The sequence below is a fragment of the Echinops telfairi genome, unplaced genomic scaffold (genome assembly GCF_000313985.2).
Source record: "Echinops telfairi isolate 266 unplaced genomic scaffold, ASM31398v2 ScPeMD7_15;HRSCAF=58, whole genome shotgun sequence".
NCBI classification, from domain to species: domain Eukaryota; kingdom Metazoa; phylum Chordata; class Mammalia; order Afrosoricida; family Tenrecidae; genus Echinops; species Echinops telfairi.
In genome coordinates, this window is record NW_022103912.1 from 2,565,627 (window position 1) to 2,580,709 (window position 15,083).

Sequence of the window (15,083 nt, forward strand, 5' to 3'; positions counted from 1 at the left end):
AAAGACATTGTAATAGTAATACGTTAGTTAAATGGTTAATTAAAACTGAGCAAAGATATGGAAACCTTTACATTTTAAACCTGTTGAATGCTTTGCTGTATAATTAAGGGCTGGTTGTTGTAGAATTAGAAGGGGAAGGTGGGGGAGAAAGGGGGAATTGATCACAATGATCTACATATAACCCCCTACCTGGGGGACAGATAACAGAACAGTGGGTGAATGGAGACATCGGTCAGTGTAAGACATGGAAAATAAAAAGTATAAATTATGCAGGGCTTGGGAGGGTGGAAGATGGAGTGGGAAAAAATGAGCTGATACCAAGGGCTCAAGTAGAAAGCAAATGTTTTGAGAATGATGATGGCAACAAATGCACAAATGTGCTTGACACAATGGATGGATGGATGGATTGTGATAAGAGTTGTAAGCGCCCCCAATAAAGTGATTAAAAACAAAAAACAAACCCCAAAACACAATGCATCCAACTTTATGGTAAACAGATTAAGGAAGGAAGAAGGGATTGAATAAAGCTGATTAGATTTTGTAAGCCTGTGTCCTATGTGAAAATCAGGAGGTTGATATTGGTATTTAGACTGGCAGTTTTGCCCTGATTACCTACCAGTGATCCTTGATAGTGTTTGAATTTGGAGAGTGGTAGAATAATCATTTGATGTCCCACCACTGAAACTCTTCTGAGTGGCTAGCAAAATTTTGAAAGCTGCTTGTCTTACTGTTTGTGTTTCAAATAAGCGTCTTTATGTCATCTGCTAATGCTGGCTTTTAGTGACTTGACTTCTACTCCAAGTGGGAGCGTGCCAAGTTGACTAAGATCATGGCAATCAGTGTGTCAAAGAGCAGGGCTTTACAATACCATTGTACTGTGATCTCTTGTAAAAGTTATTATTCTCTTACTGTGTGCTAGACAAGGATGCACATTTCTCAAGTTCACAGCTCCTCCACGGCTGCTACTAAAAAATCAAATCACAACAAAACAAAAACAAAACTCACTTAATGGTTTAAAATGGAGCTTCAGAATCACACTGTAAACGGACAACTTGTTCTTTTCTTTCAGATAAATTGAAAATTATCCATCAAGCACATAAATCAAAGGTATGTATAATATGTTTAAATATGGCAAATAATCCAGCTGATTAAATTTTTAAGTGAATGTGTCTAAAATGTTTTCGATTTTGCAGGTCCCCATTTGACAGCTTTCTCTCACTTTCTCATGGCCAGTGAGTCATTGGTGACTCATAGTGACCCCTGTGGGCTTCCAAAACTGTAACTGTTTTGGGGAGTAGAAAGCCCAGTCTTTTTCCCATGAAGCAGCTGGTGGTTTCCAACAGCTGACCATGCAGATCACAGCCCAACACATAACCACTACACCACCAGGACTCCTCTTTTGCAGCCTTAGTTTTCCATCAAAGGAAAAAAAAAACAACCTCATTCTTTTTTAGTAGTACATCCAGAAATCATCATTATTTAAAAAACACATACATTCCACATCAAGCACAGGTTTCACATGAAATACGGTAAGCATAAAAACTGGCAAAGAAAGTTAGAGTTTGCATGGCGAGGGAGCTGTTACCGTGTGGTCACTCGGTCCCTTTGAATTTTGGATTCCGTGTCAGAAGAAAAGGGACAGACACTGGTGAAAAAGATGCTGGTTCTGATTTGTCCCTTTCTCTGTGGTTGTTGGATTCCTTGTGAGAGTAGCCCAGGGCTGTGCCTTCTTCTTATTTATTTCCCATTGGACATATACAGTGTAACGTTTTAATTTACAACATAATAACGTGTTTATTGCATTTTAAAATTTCTTTTAGGTAGTAGCTGTGTATTCTTTTTTTAAAAAAACTTTAATCATTTTATTGGGAGCTCTTACAGGTATCATAACATTCCTTGGTTAATTTCATCAAGCAGCATTGCATAATTGCCACCACATCAGTTTTGAAACATTTTCTTTCTTCTTGAACTCTTGACATCAGCTCCCCTTCTCCCCTCCCTCCTCCACCCTCCCCACAGGAGCCCTTATTTTATTTTCCCCCCTATAATAGTTACCCCCCCCCTTACACAATCCAATATGTCCATTCACATACAGTTCTGTTGTTCGATCGCATCAAGTGGGGTTATTCAGTCATCAATGCTATCAGCTCCCTATCCCCCCACTTCCCCCACCCTCTCCCCAGACCCTCAGGGAACCATTACTCCTGCTACTGTTTCTGAAGGGTTATCTATCTTGGCTTTCATGTACCAAACAATCTTTAAATACACAAGTGAACATATGCAAATCTAACATGATTAATGAGACTAATAAAATAATAAAAACTACAACAGTAAGGGAAGGAAATATTAGAGAACTAAAGGATAATTATGTGGTTCATCAGTGCTCTGCTGCACTCTGGATCTAATTTATATTTTGTCCTTGAGTTTATACACAGCAGTGCCTACACCAAATCAACCAATAAAGAGTTTGCTTTGAGTATTATATCAGTAGATCCTAAAAGTACACAATACTCAGGGCAAACTCTTTACTGATTAAGCAAATTAGCTACGCTAAACTATTGTTTGGTTTTGAGAAGGCTTCAGGAAGTATTTTTGGTTTAAAGTTTAGATGATCTCAGGGCAATAATTTCAGGGATTCTTCCAGCCTCCAGAAAGTCTGGATTTCACAGCGATCTTAAATTCTGTTCTGTGTTTTCTCTCACTTCATAAGGATTTGTCTATAGATGGTCAGATCAATAGGCTCAGTAATGGTAGTTCTAGTTTCATGGCAAAGAACCACCCATTCCCAAAGGGGAAGCAGATGGTCAGATGCTACAATTTAACCTCAGTGTGCCTGCAGGTGTTCACTTTCTGAGGCACTGTCAGTCTGTATTTATTGCTCTCACCTTGCTCTCTGTGTGTGTGTGTGCTATTGATGGCATTTTGTTCAGTATATTTGTGCTGAGTTATTTTTGTTTATGGATTTTCCTATCATTTCGTTAGTTGCTACTCTTAATATTTGCTGACTTGATGCTTTTTCTTTTTAATTTTGCTGAGATGTTTATTAATTTCCTTTGAAGTTACCACCTAGTTTTCCTGATTTCTCCACGTTAAAGTAGATTTCCCCTGTTGTTATTGCCTTGACGTCCTCTTACGTACCAGCTCTGCCACGACATCACGGTTTCCTCTTTTTGCTCTGTAGACATTATCTTGACATCCATGGGTCTCCATGTTCAGTAGCATGGGCTTATTTTAGTTTGGAAGCTTCTGTGTATGAATTTATTTCTAGATAATGGTTTTGTGTATCCCAGTCGCTGCTTGTTCTCTGCGGTGATTGGTTCTCTGTCTGAAGACTGCCCCCACCCCCACCCCTTAGCATTGGCACTGGTTCCAAGCATGGCTGCCGTGGAATATGGTGACCACTCTGTGGGGGTGCGCATCACCAAGTGCAGAGGTGTGGGCAGGTGCCCTGGATGTGGAGATGGAGGGAATGGGGCACCTGTGGAGCTGGATTGTAGAAATGGGAGGGAAAAAGTAAGGCAAAAAGAAGAGGAAGGGAGAAGAACTAGGAAGAAAAAACAAGTACAAACAAAGAAAGTAAAGAGAAGCAAACAAAAGAACATGCCGTGTTAGCTGAAAACACAGCTGCAGATGGAGCATGGGCTCCCTCTGGGATGTGCAGCTGACCTCCACAGATGGGTGGAGTGGGCACCCATGGGGTGGGTAGGGGGGGGCAGGGTGGTCGGCTCTCCAGGGGTCCAAAAGAACAGAGGAAACAACAATGGAAAGAAAGGAGGTAAACAAACACGAAGCGAGAAGAACTACAACGACGGGGGCGAAAACTTAAAAAAAAAAAAAAAAGGAAGTAGCACAGTACTGGTGAAAGTGTTACCTGCCAAGCCCGCCCGCACAGGAATGCAGTGTGCAGGCTCTGGGAGTGTAATCTCTGCTCAGGAGGACTGCGGGTGGGTGGCCACTGTGAACCAGGTGTGTGGCAAGTGGGAGGGGCACCGGCTACAAAGGTCCCAAAAGAAAAGAGCAAGGAAAGAGGAGGGGGGAAAAAAAGAAAAAGAGGAGGGAGAATTAGAGAAAAGAAATCGGAATTGAGGGAAGGGCAAAATAAGGAAAACGTTTTTTTAAAGCAGCAAAGAATTAGCAGTGTGTATGGGGCATTGACTGGGCTCAGTGGGTCGATGGAGGAGGGGTGTGCCTTCGGTCCCTGGGAGGTTGGTAAGGTCAGTCAGTCCCACTTCTCCCATCTCTGACCACGAGTAAGGCAACCAAGACCATTCCAGGCGCGCAGAGCCAGTTACTCGGTTCCTGCTTCAGCTGGAACGCTGCTTGGAGTAATTCAGTCGTCATCCTGTGGCAGTTGGCAGTTGGCCACACCTTGTTCGCTGTCTTCATTCCGTCTCATCTTCTCGCTGGCATTTGATAGCCCTCGTTTGCCTTTTCTTTACAGCTCTGGGTCCCAAGGTTGTCATCCATATCCGTTCCACCTAATTTCTCAAGCCTTTGTTTATTGCGTCTGGGCAGTCTGTCTGCCTTGTCCACTTAATCAGCTCAGTGTAGAAGCCTCTTCACCAAGTTTCTGGGTGTAGAGACGTTGATTTTATCTAGCCTCAGAAATAGATCCTTGGGTGGCACAAACAGTTAAGCACGTGACTGCTAAGGGAAAGGTTGGTGGTTCAAATGTACCCAGCCATGCCCGTGTACTTAGGCCTGAAGATTTGCTTCTAAAAGACACAAACCCAAACCAAACCCACTGCCATCGAGTTAATGCTGGCTCATAGTGATCCCCTGTGGGTTTCTGAGACGGTAGCTGTTTATGGGAGTAGAAAACCCAGTCTTTCTCCCACAGAGCTACTGGTGGCTTCAAACTGCCAAACATGTGGATCGCAGGCCAATGTATAACCAGTACGCCACCAGGGCTCTGGTTCCAAAGGATCACAACCATGTAAACCCTGTGAAGTGAGTGTACATTGCACTCGGGGTCACCATGAGTCAGAATGTACTTGCTAGCAAGTAACTGCAACTGCAGCAATCTTCAGAGATTCCTCCTCGCTGAACAGTACCTTCCCCCCTGAGCCCCAGAGTTAATATTGAATGAAGGAATCACATTGCAAATAATTCCACTAATCAGATTGTTGGTTACCAGGAGTCAGGGAGCATGGGTTTATATGTGAAGTATTGTAATCAGTAGGTTACTTGTAATGCCAGACTAATTTCTCTTGAAAATATTTTAAACAAAAAGCTTTCATATCTTTAAAAATTTCTATTATCCATCTTATGAGTTGAGAAACTTGCTTGAAAATCACACCCTGGAGTAAACAAGATCTTGAGGAACCATGGGTTAGGAGTTGTGCTGCCAATCACAAGGTTGGCAGTTCAAGCCTACCAGCTCCTCTGCAGAAGAAAGATAAGGCTTTCTGTTCCTATAAAGATTTACAGTCTTGGAGACCACATACAGGTGTGCTCTGAGTTGGAGTCAAACAGATGTCAGTGGGTTTAGGTCAGTTTTTTGTATTCAATATTCTCAAGAAAACTTTAAAATACTACCGAGGGTATTCGGTTGTCCAAATTCATTGAATTAACTCTTAAATTCTGGGCACTTCTCTATGTCAAATTATACCTCAATCTAAAAAATGAAAAACACAGTAAAAGTGTTGCAAATAGAAATTCTTAGGATGTTTTCCATAGGGAATTGCAAAAGATAAAGATGTCAGTTCTCCCTTAGTTTATAGATTTAATACTAATAAAATGCTAACAATAGTTTGTTCATGTACACAAACTCAAGAGGCGCTGATTGTAAAATTCAAATGCAAGACAAAATAACCGAGAATGGTCAGAACAATTCTGAAATATACAATGAAGGAGTGTGGCAGAGTCTAACACACATTAAGGCAGATCGTAAAGTTGTAGTGATTAAAACGGTGGTGCTGTCACTTGAGGAGACTCTGTCTCAGAGTTGGAATGCCAAGAATAGAACCAAATCTTAGTAAAGTCTAGTAAATATTGCATTTCAGATTTAGAGAGGGTGAAAAGTTCATTAGGTGGCATTGAGCCAATTCGGTAGACATTTAGAAAACAGTTCAATTGAATCCATATCTTATTCTCTGTAACAAAATTCATTTTCTGGAATAAGGACTTTAAAAAAATGGACCTTCGATATGCACCCCCATGAAGGAAGCATGGAAGAGATGCATGCTGTAGCAGAGTGTGGTGAAGAAACTGGTGGTGCCCGGCTACCAGAGAGTGTGCGGTCCAGCCTCGGGACTAAAGGGTCCTGAGGAATGGCTCGGCAATGGAGGGAAAATTAATAGACAAAGAATGCCAGGGTTTAGCCTTCCGGAAGTCAGGAATAAGAGAGGGAGTGAATGTACCTTAACAGGCTTATATAGTCTTAGGGTGTACAGTGAACCCTCGTTTATCGCGGTTAATCGGTTCTAGACCCTACCGTGATAAATGAAATTCCGCGAAGTAGGATTCCTTATTTGTAAATCAAATATTTTCGTAGTTAGCGCATAGAGGACATGAAAAAACACCCTTTAGTCACCATTACACTCGTATTACCCAATTTATTAAACGAAAAAGGGAAAATACAGTAAAACATTTTGGAGGTTACAATGATCATTTATTATTTATTATATTATTTATGGCATCAAGCGTTTACAGTATGAGCCAATCAGTGGCAGTAATGACAGAGCATGCGCTGTTACACAAAAACCGCAATAGAGTGAAGCCGCGGAAGTTGAAGCTCGAAGTGGCGAGGGTTCACTGTACAGGCCCTGCCAATCACACATGTAACAAGGTGGACAGTGGCTTAACCTGATATGTCCCTGGGCTCATTGGGTGAGTAACCCAAGACCAGTATTGGGGGCAGGCAGACAGGAGTCAACTGCCCTTTGAGTGAGGAGAACAATAGAACTTGTTTGTTATTAGAGGTTGATAGGCTTTGGTGCATAGTGAGCAGCCAGGTACTTTTAACAGGCATCTTGAAAGTAGCACTATTATGGAGGGGTGTTGTGCGGATGATTTTTAGGGTGGAGTATGTGACTGGAAGTCATCTGTAACTCACCAATGTGAAGGCCTTCCTTCACCAGTGTCAGCCTACCAGACTCTTAATCATGAACATAGAGAATTTAGCCATATACAATCTCTTCCCAGTCCCCCGTTTCCCACAAGAGAGTAGTGACTGGGGTCTTAAGAGGCATGTTTTCAAACAAGTAGCTATCTAAATGAGATATCAGCTAAGCCCACAAGGAAGAAGCTCACCAACATCTATGATCCAAGGATTGGAAAAGACATAATCCAACTCTGAAGGAGGGAATAGTATAAGGACTTAAACAGTGAAATTCTAGTTTGCAGAAGGCTGTATATGCAGGGTAAGCCCAAACTATATTCACAGGATCTACACATGGAATAAGCCTCCAGTGATTCCTCTCTGACCATAAGTGAGGCATGGGAATAACTTGGTTATTAGGCAGAGAGTATTAGGGAGATGACTATACTAGATTAAAATGATAAATTTAACTTGAATAGTTAAAACCTTCTCACTTAATCTCCCTTTTGGTGCATTTTGAGCTTGATCTGGTTTTTACTGTTTGCTTATTTGTTTGCTTATCTAGATTGGGTCTTTGCTATATTTTGTTATTGGTGGTAGTGTTTTTGACTTTCTGTTATGTTTCTTTCTATTTTCTTTGGTATATGAAACCCAGCTTGGGTGACTGTAGAGATAATAACTACAGTAAGGGTTGCTGGAGGAGGGCAATGGGGAGCCAATGTCAAGGAGTACAAGAAAGAAGAAAATGATTGTGGTAGTGATTATACCTCACTGCTTGATAAGACTGAACTATTGAATGGTATGATGTCTGGATCATGTACTAATAGAGTGATTTGGAAAGAAAGAAAGTCAACTGAATCCAAGAGGGGAGTGGTTGAGTACTTCAATGTTTGTTGTAATGTGCATCATATTTACAGTATAACTGTGTTCCCCTCTTTCTATGAACCGATAGAAAGAGAAAAGACAAATTTCAAGCCAACTTTAGTGGGAATTTAAAGTTTCAAGGCATGCATTTTAAAGTCTAAACTTCACTGATGAAACATAACATTCCTCTAGTTCTTTAATGCTTCTTCTCTCCCCCACTATCATGACTCCAGTTCTACCTTAAAAATCCGGCTAGACCAGAGCATGTACACTGGTACAGATACAAGCTCTCGACACACAGAATCCAGGGCAGATAGACTCCTCCGGACCAATAATGAGAGTAGTGATACCATGAGAGTAGGGGTGGGGTGGGGTGGTGGAGGTGGGATGAGAAGGGGGAAGGCAGGGACTGCTCACAGTGATTGACCTCCAACCCCCTCCCCAGGGGGATGAACAAGAGAAATGGGGTGAAGGGAAAGAATAGACAGTGTTGAATATGAAAATTAAAATAACAAATTATCAAGGGTTCACGAGGGTGGGAAGGTTGGGGAGGGAGGGGCAAAAAGAGGAGCAGATACCAAGGGCTCAAATAGAAAGAAAATGTTTTGGAAATGATGATGGCAACGTATGTACAAATGTGCTTGATACAATTGATGTATGGATTGTTATAAGAGCTGTAAGAGCCCCAATACAATGATTTATGAAAATAAATAAATACATTTGAAACTTATTCTTGTAGCATTTCAATTGTTATTTTCATGTCACCTGGAGCTTTTTTGGTATAAACCTGTTTTAAAAAAAAAAAGGAGCCTATGAATAGAGGTAGAGATCAGAAAGGTTAAACCCAAATTAATAATTTGTTGAAGGTGAATGATGAGTACCTAAATGGCTCATTATTGCCTTAGTCTAGGGCTGTAGAGATGCAAAACCAGCAAAGTATACATATAAATATAGAGAGATTTCTTTTAAAAGAAGTATTCATACAATCATGATGAAATGGCTCACCCAACCGTGGGAGCGAGCAAGCTCCGAATCTGGGTCAGATGACAGACTGGAGACGTGCTGGCCACCGGGTTGCAGGAACTGCCAAATCCCAAATCTGCAGATCAGAAGCCTGTGTGCCAGGAACGGGAGGTCAGGGGACAAGAAGAGAGAGAGAGCACAGCTGCTGTGGAGAGTGATTTGGCCAAAAAAAAAAAAATCACACCACTTTTGACCCAACTAGTCATTTATCTGACAGACAAAACTGAGCAAGCACAGAATGATACATCTGCAAGGATGTCATTGTGGGATTGTTTGGCAATCTTAAATGTTTCTCAATAGGGACTGATGAAGTAAATTTCTTCAGTAGAGCACTCTGTAACCTTGGTAGCTCTGCTGCCCGTTGTACTGATGTGGAATGATTCCAAACTGTTATTTTTAAGAGGAAAAGCCTATGTATTATGCTAGCTCATGGTGAAAATACATATAGCCACACCTACGCTTGCAAATACCTGTCCAAAGAGAATCCCTGGAAGGATAATTAAATGGCCGTGTCTCTGGATCAGCACCGGATAGCTGCCGTGCAGAAGCTGGGAAAGATTTAAAACTTCACTCTGTAGCCATGTTTACTTTCAGAACTGCGCATCATGAGATGAATTATCGTTAGTTGCATCCTCCTGCCAGGTTGTGTGTCGGCTTCGTCATCACTGGTGTGGTGGAGTCTTGGTTGTGGCTGTGTCAGTCAGCTCACGGAGGGCCATCTGTGGTCCCTGACCTCCCAGCAAACATGATGTCCTTTTCCAGCAAGTGGTCTTTCCTTAGGACTGGCCCAAAGCAAACAAGTCAGTCTCCCCAGCCTTCCTTGTTTCCTATCATGACATGCTTCTTGTAATAATATAATTTCTTTGAAAGAAAATCTCTCTGCCGTGTGGTTCGAGCCCCTCCGTTTGCGAGTGGATTAAGTGCACGCGTGGCCGAGGTTGGCTTCTGGAGCTTCTCTGCTGGCTGCGGAGAGACCCTTCTGTTGATGCTCAGTCACGTTGTAGAAACAGACGTTGTCCCTAAACAGCTGCATCCTGGTGGACAGTTACTGCAGTATATTTAACTAATGGTCACCTCTGTGTGCTATGTAGGGGCAGACATCAACTTATCATTCTAGCCGATCATACGTTTGTTTGGCCACATTTGTAAGGAGCACTGGAGAGAAAATTTGCCTAGCCCATCCCAAATCACAGAGAACTATTATAGATGATATGATGTGGGGCCAAATGTTTACTAACGTTGGCATGTGTGGACGAGTTATGCTGGATATGTGTACTCTTGACCAGTTGAAATACACTTGCTTCTCATAAAAGCCATACTGGCCACACTTCTAACTCAGTTCCATTGCTGGCCAGCCAGGAAATTAAAGGCCCGTCCATACCTTCACCTTTCTGATGTCTCCTGGTTTATCGCAAGGATGAGATGAGAAGACAATGACAACAGCAAAAACAACTGCTAGCATAAAGCCTGACTTTGACCCATGGTGGCCCCGTGTGGGCCAGAGTAGCCTCTGCCCCATGGAGTTTTCAGAGATTGATCATTCAAGAACGGATTGTCATGCCTTAAGCACCTGTAAGTGGGCTTATATTGAACACCTTTGGTTAGCAGCTGATACATGAATCCTTTGTACTATCTAGCAGTTCCCTGTAGCTAACCCAGGGGATTCTGTTGCTATACGTAAGGTCTAGGAGCTCTGCTCCACCGTGGGGACCCTGCTGGTTATTGAAGTGCTGGTGGCACAGCATCCAGCATCACAGCAACACAAACCAACACAACAACAAACTGACAGATTCAACTGCAGCAATAAACAACATGGTAAACCAAGAAAAGAATACAATTGACAAGAATTTTATTGGTTCCACAATCAGTGTTCATGGATGTAGCAGTCATGAAGTATCTGCTACACAAGATTTCTTTTAAAAAGAAGCAGATCTCTAGGTCTTTCGCCCTCTCCAAGTGATGGGTTTGAACTGCCGGCCTTTTTAGCCGGCAGCCACGTTCTTAACCACCACATCTCCAGGAAACCCAGTCGTGGCTCTGGTGTGTCGTGAGCCGGAGCTTATTAGTGGGAGAGCCTGATTTTGAACCCAGAGCTAACTCGCAAGTCTTTCCTCCCAACATCTGTGGTTTCAGAGAGTGGGTGCAATAGGGTCTCAGTGTACCTTTGTTCAGAGTGTGGGTGAAGTAGGCACCCAATATGTGTCTATACCGAGTGTGGGTGCAGTAGGGACAGACACAATATATGTCTATTCAGAGTGTGGGCACAAAAGAGACCCGGTGTCTGTGTGTTTAGAGTGGGGGCACAGTTAGGGAGCTGGTATACACCTGTTCAGAGAGTGGGCACACTGGGGACCCTGTATAAGTCTGTTCAGAGTGTGAGTGCAGAGACCCAGTATATGTCTGTTTAGAGTGTGACTGCAGAAGGGACCCTGTATACATCTGTCCAGTGTGGGCATTGTAGGGACCCTGTATATATCACTTCAGAGTGGGCGCAGTAGGGACCCTATATGTGTCTGTTCAGCGTGTGGGCACGTGGGGATCCTGTGTACATCTGCTCAGAGTGTGGGCACAGAAGGGATGCGATACATCTGTTCAGAGTGTAGATGCAGTAGGGACTCAGTATACATCTGCTCAGAGTGTGGGCACAGAAGGGGAGTGGTACATCTGTTCAGAGTGTGGTCGCAGTAAAGACCTACTAGGCATCTGTTCATTCCCCTTTTACAATAACTGGGTTATTGATGGGTGACCCAAAGTAACAACTGCTGTGTTTCATGAACAATCTTGCCAAATTTGAAACACATGTAAACACTGATAAACTGTAGTCTTAATTCTGTTTTAGACAAATGAACTGGTGTTGGGTTTGGAAGATGACGACAGACTCCTGTTACAAGAAGACAGTACGATGAGAGCAGCCGGGATAGGTGAGAACGATGATGTTATGTTTCAGTCGGGTCCCAGATTGTCCTGCCACCAACATTTCACAAGCTCCCCGCAAAGTACCATCAGTGCCATCACTGGTGCCCGTACAGTACCTCATGATTGCGCCAAGGAAGGGTCAGCAGTGTGTGACTTCCGGTTGTTTCACAGAGGGCCATTGACAGCTGCTCTCCAAATGCTCAAATACAAACCGTTCACGATGTGCGCTTGTCACTCTACTGAGGGTGACTTTACCTGATTCACATAGTGGTGCCATTTCTCCTTAATCTTACCGGTGTTATTTGAACTGAGGCTTTGAGATAAGTAGACACGGTACCACTCATGGGGGAGAAATGGCACTTAAGGTGATTTCTGATAGTCAACCAGGGATGGACAAGTTGTAGAATAAAAATGAAAGTTGAATGTGTGTGGCTGAGATTCTACAATGTAGCTCCTCATCCTGTGTGATATGCTTTGTGACCATTAGATGTCACTCTAATTCTACTTATGTGTACACTTAAAATTTAGTATTTATTTGGGCTCTAGAAAGAATGAAGCTTTTTAAGAGTGGTCTAAGCTGTTGAAGTGTTTAAGCCTTGTGTTAGTCTGGGTAAACTAGGGAAACAAATCCACAGAAACTCATATATGGATAAGACAGAGTTTTATATAAAGGATAAGTATACTTTCAGAAAGCATCCCAACCCCATCCAGTCTAAGCCCATATGTCAGACACCGATCTACAATGTCCGCCTGAAACTCACAAAACACACACAATGACGCCAAATGCAGGAGGATCACAGGCCAGTGGGTAGAACGTCTTTGAATCCAGTGGCAGTGTAAGCATCTCAGCACTGGCAGGGCTCTCCACAAGGCTTCTCCAGCAGCCAGGGCTGTATCAGGGTAAGTCCACGTGGCTTCTCCTCAGGGATGTCTCGCAGGAAGTGAGCCTTGCCAGCTCAGGCAGAGAACTAGCTAAGGCAGCCACACTCCGGTTCAACCATCAGAGAGCAAGAGACAAGAGAACTAGAAAGGTGAGGCTCACCGAGCCATTTATCTCTCCATCCTTTAGTTAATCCTACATGTGTTTATCGGCCAGGTTGGCACAATACACCTTCACTTTCTCAAGCCTGTTCTGCCATTTCATCAGTGAACATGGTGAAACTTTAGAAATCATACCTACTTCATCATTATACATAATTAGTGGTTAAGGGATACTCTTAAGTGGTTCACATTAGGAGATCTAAAATATTTTTTAAAAAAACCTTTAGTGTGAATTCAGTGAAGGTTTACAGGATAGATCATCAGTTTTACATTCAACAGTTTATAGACTTATTGTTTCAACTCATTGATTCCCCTCATTGGGTACTTGTTTATACCTCTTCTTCCCTGTATTTCCCATTTCCGTTCCTCATTGTTTCCTAGCTAACCTGACATGGAGGGAGGCTGAGGTCCTCTGCCCCTCTCTACTGGACTAGTAGGTCTCTTTGATGATTTTGAGTTTTGTTTTGCATTTTCCTCCTATTCTTTCCAGGACATTCCTACACGCTCCTACGCAGTTGGTAGTGGTAACTTGGCCTCATTTAGCTCTTCTGGTCTCAGGGCTGTTGAGACTGATGCTTGCACGGTCCATTAAACAGTTTATCTATCTATCTATCTATCTATCTATCTATCTATCTATCTATCTATCTATCTATCTATCTATCTACACCGATGCTTGCACGGTCCATTAAACAGTTTATCTATCTATCTATCTATCTATCTATCTATCTATCTATCTATCTATCTATCTATCATCTATCTATTTATCTGTCTATCTATCTATCTATCTATCTATCTATCTATCATCTATCTCATCATTCTTCTTTCTCATGGGTGGGAAGAAACCAAAAGGTGCACCTTAGATTGCTGTCCTTGAGTTTTTAAGACCACAGTTGCTACTCACCAGTGTAAGGTGTGGCACATTTTCTTTCTGAACTATGGTTTGACCATTGAACTTGGCGACCTTCAAAACTATGCTCCTGATCCCGTAGGTTCAGCAATTCATTCCCTCAAGGTGTTTGGTTATGTTTTAGAAGTTTTTATAATTTGTCCTCTGTGTGCTCTACCACATCCATGGATATATTTTTAGCAAAGCTAAATACCCATGTATAACTGTCCTCTCCCAAACTTACAGATGTTTGTGGGACTATTCCCATTCCCCTCCTGCTGGTAATTCATCCATATTGCAGGATTGGATATACAACAGTATTTGCCTCTGTTGTCTTTGACTTTTGCAAATCTCCCAGTGTCTACCCTCGCCTCCATCATATTTTGCCACCCCACTTCTTATTCTATATTACCTTCCTAGTCCTCCAAATTATAGGAGTCCTGATAGTGTAGTAGTTACACGTTGGGCTGCTAACCACAAGATCAGTAGTTCAAAACCAATAGCTACTCCTCAGGAGAAAGATGGGGCTTTCTATTCTCATAACAGTTACAGTCTCGGCAACTCACGGTGGCCATTCTATCCTGTCCTATAGGGTTGCTATGAGTGGGCCTCGACTTGGTAGTAGTGAATGTGTTTTTGGTTTTTCATCCAAATCAACACTTGTCTACCCTTTAACCCATGACTTCCCCTCCCTCCCTTTCCTTCCTACCATTGGTAACCATAAAGGAATATTTCTTATGGTATGATAACCTTTTCTTGATTTTTTAATAAAAGTGGTCTCATTGGATTGACTAATTTCATTCAGCACAATATCCTCAGGTTCATTCATTTGAATATTATGAGGTGTTTTGCAGATTGTCGTTCTTTAATGTATTCCATGTGTGTATATAAATATAGGTGTAGTATATTACAAATTGGGTTACTAACCATGATGTCAGCAGTTTGAATCCACTAGCTGCTCCACAGGAAAAAGATGAGGCTTTCTGCTACTGTAAAGATTTACATCTAGTTTTTAATGCATCCTCCCCCTCCACTATCATGACCCCAGTTTTACCTTACAAATCTGTCTAGACTGGAGCACGTACACTGGTACAGATAAGAGCTCTCGACACATGGAATCTGGGACAGATAAACCCCTCAGAAACAATAATGGGAGTAACGTTACCATGAGGGTAGGGGAAGGTGGGGGGAGAAGGGGAAGAAAGGGGGAACTGATTGCAGTGATTGATGTATAACACCCCCCACCCCCGAGGGTGATGAACAACAAAAATGTGGTTGAAGGGAGACAGTGGATGGTGTAAGGTATGAAAA

General features: G+C 42.4%; 1 protein-coding gene across 2 annotated transcripts in view; it reads left to right on the plus strand.

Annotated features, from left to right (window-relative positions):
- Positions 1 to 15,083, plus strand: part of CUNH2orf76 (chromosome unknown C2orf76 homolog) — a 51,740-nt gene that overhangs the window by 24,521 nt on the left and 12,136 nt on the right. For both annotated transcript variants that reach the window (XM_045287424.1, XM_004711885.2), the window contains exons 5-6: positions 1,070 to 1,107; positions 11,769 to 11,850. In XM_045287424.1, the coding sequence (XP_045143359.1) occupies positions 1,070 to 1,107; positions 11,769 to 11,850 (120 nt within the window). The remainder of the gene's footprint in view (positions 1 to 1,069; positions 1,108 to 11,768; positions 11,851 to 15,083) is intronic.